A 2,388-nucleotide genomic window follows, 5' to 3' on the forward strand; every position below is an offset into this window, starting at 1 on the left:
TTTGCCAACCTCCAGTCTTCTGGCACCTCACCTGTGGCTATCGATGATACAAATATCTCAGCAAGAGGCCCTGCAATCATTTCTCTTGCTTCCCACAGAGTTCTCAGGTACACCTGATCAGGTCCTGGGGATTTATCCACCTTTAACCATTTCAAGACATCCAGCACTTCCTCCTCTGTAATCTGGTCATTTTGCAAGATGTCACCATCTATTTCCATATCCTTTTCCACAGTAAATACTGATGCAAAATATTCATTTAGTATCTCCCCCATTTTCTGCAGCTCCACACAAAGACTGCCTTGCTGACCTTTGAGGAACCCTGTTCTCTCCCTAGTTACTCTTTTGTCCTTAATATATTTGTAAAAACCCTTTGGATTCTCCTTAATTCTATTTGCCAAAGCTATCTCATGTCCCCGTTTTGCCCTCCTGATTGCCCTCTTAAGTATACTCCTACTTCCTTTATACTCTTTTAAGGATTCACTCGATCTATCCTGTCTATATGTGCTTCCTTCTTTTTCTTAACCAAACCCTCAATTTCTTTAGTCATCCAGCATTCCTTACACCTACCAGCCTTTCCTTCCACCCTAACAGGAATATACTTTCTCTGGACTCTAGTTATCTGATTTCTGAAGGCTTCCCATTTTCCAGCTGACCCTTTACCTGTGAACATCTGCCTCCAATCTGCGTTCGAAAGTTCTTGCCTAATACCGTCAAAATTGGCCTTTCTCCAATTTAGAACTTCAACTTTTAGATCTGCTCTATCCTTTTCCATCACGATTTTTAAACAGTTCTTTGGGACTTTTGTAGAATGTGAGAATTTTTGGAAGGTTACTACAATTCTCTGTAGCTGCTTAGAGTCATAAAGATGTACATCACGGAAACAGACGCTTCAGTCCATGCCAACCAGATATCTCAACCCAATCTAGTCCCACCTGCCAGTACCCGGCCCATATCCCTCCAAACCCTTCCTATTCATTTGCCCATCCAAATGCCTCTTAAATGTTACAATTGTACCAGCCTCCACCACATCCTCTGGCAGCTCATTCCATACGCGTATCACCCTCTGTGTGAAATAGTTGCCCCTTAGGTCTCTTTTATATCTTTCCCCTCTCACCCTAAACCTTATGCCCTCTAGTTCTGAACTCCCCGACCCCAGGGGAAAGACTTTGTCTATTTATCCTATCCATGCCCCTCATAATTTTGTAAACCCCTATAAGGTCACCCCTCAGCCTCCCACGCTCCAGGGAAAACAGCCCCAGCCTGTTCAGCCTCTCCCTATAGATCAAATCCTCCAACCCTGGCAACATCCTTGTAAATCTTTTTTGAATCCTTTCAAGTTTCACAACATCTTTCCGATATATCCCATATTTTGGCCAAAAAATCTTATAGTTTCCATATATCTCGTGTATAAGTTGACCCTAGTTCTTCACAGTCATAGATTAACATTTATGAGTCAGTGTGCCTGCCCGTTGCGCTCTGCTCTGGCTTTCCTGTCGGCTGGCCGTACCGCTCCATTACGGGTTTCAGTTAGCCACGGTTCGCCGCAGCCCGAACGTTCCAGAACTGGGGGCTGCTGGGAAGGTAAATTTCCCACTTTATCTGTTTTATAGATAAATATGCATCCTCTTGGAAACAATACATCATGTATAAGTTATCTCCCAACTTTAGATTTTAACAAACCATCTTCAAAATTCCACCTATGCACAAGTATAAAAGGTATTTTTGGAATGCTATTAATGCCCTCTGCTGTGAAGAACAATCCAAAATATCTATTCAACTCCTCTGCCATTTCCTGGCTCCCCATCATTATTTCCGCAGGCTTGTTTTCTAAAGGCCAACACAAATATATTTCAAAACGGAGGTCAGGAAATATCAGCAGAGCCAGAAGAGCAGACTGCTACGGGCCTGGCCACTGTTTACAGGAATAGTGCCAACCTCTTAGTTATATTGTAGGTGAGACTTAGTTGGGTTGGAGTCAGCATCGAGGTATGGATCAACTGGGTCACCTAAGGTCAGAATAATGGTGACGACTGAAGGAAGAGATCAGACTACATACCAAATATTCAAACTTAACATCGAGGTATTTTTTGATGGTGAGTTTGGTGTCAGGAATGGCTTTGTTGAGGTAAGTGTTCAGGTCACTCAGCATCTACAAATACAGAAAACAGTGATGAATCAGTGGGAGAAAACATTCGATAACAAATGAACATTATTCTTCAGGGGATTAAACAATCGCATGCTCATGGGTGGCAATGCAGTGGGTGTCACAGAGAACACGGAAGGATAGCATCAAATAAAATCCCCAGTAACTCAGCAAATCTACCAGGACCATATCAAGGGAGCCCATCTCCGTGGTGACACTGGGAGGGTGGGGTGGTGTGTGTGTGT

The 2,388-nt window shown here is 43.3% G+C and overlaps 1 protein-coding gene across 2 annotated transcripts in view; it reads right to left on the reverse strand.

Moving 5' to 3' along the window:
* Nucleotides 1–2,388, reverse strand: part of pick1 (protein interacting with prkca 1) — a 43,393-nt gene that overhangs the window by 11,122 nt on the left and 29,883 nt on the right. For both annotated transcript variants that reach the window (XM_043680005.1, XM_043680004.1), the window contains exon 10: nucleotides 2,057–2,149. In XM_043680005.1, coding sequence (XP_043535940.1) covers nucleotides 2,057–2,149 — 93 coding nt within the window. The remainder of the gene's footprint in view (nucleotides 1–2,056; nucleotides 2,150–2,388) is intronic.

Source organism: Chiloscyllium plagiosum, chromosome 39, assembly GCF_004010195.1.
Source record: "Chiloscyllium plagiosum isolate BGI_BamShark_2017 chromosome 39, ASM401019v2, whole genome shotgun sequence".
In the NCBI taxonomy this organism is placed as follows: Eukaryota; Metazoa; Chordata; class Chondrichthyes; order Orectolobiformes; family Hemiscylliidae; genus Chiloscyllium; species Chiloscyllium plagiosum.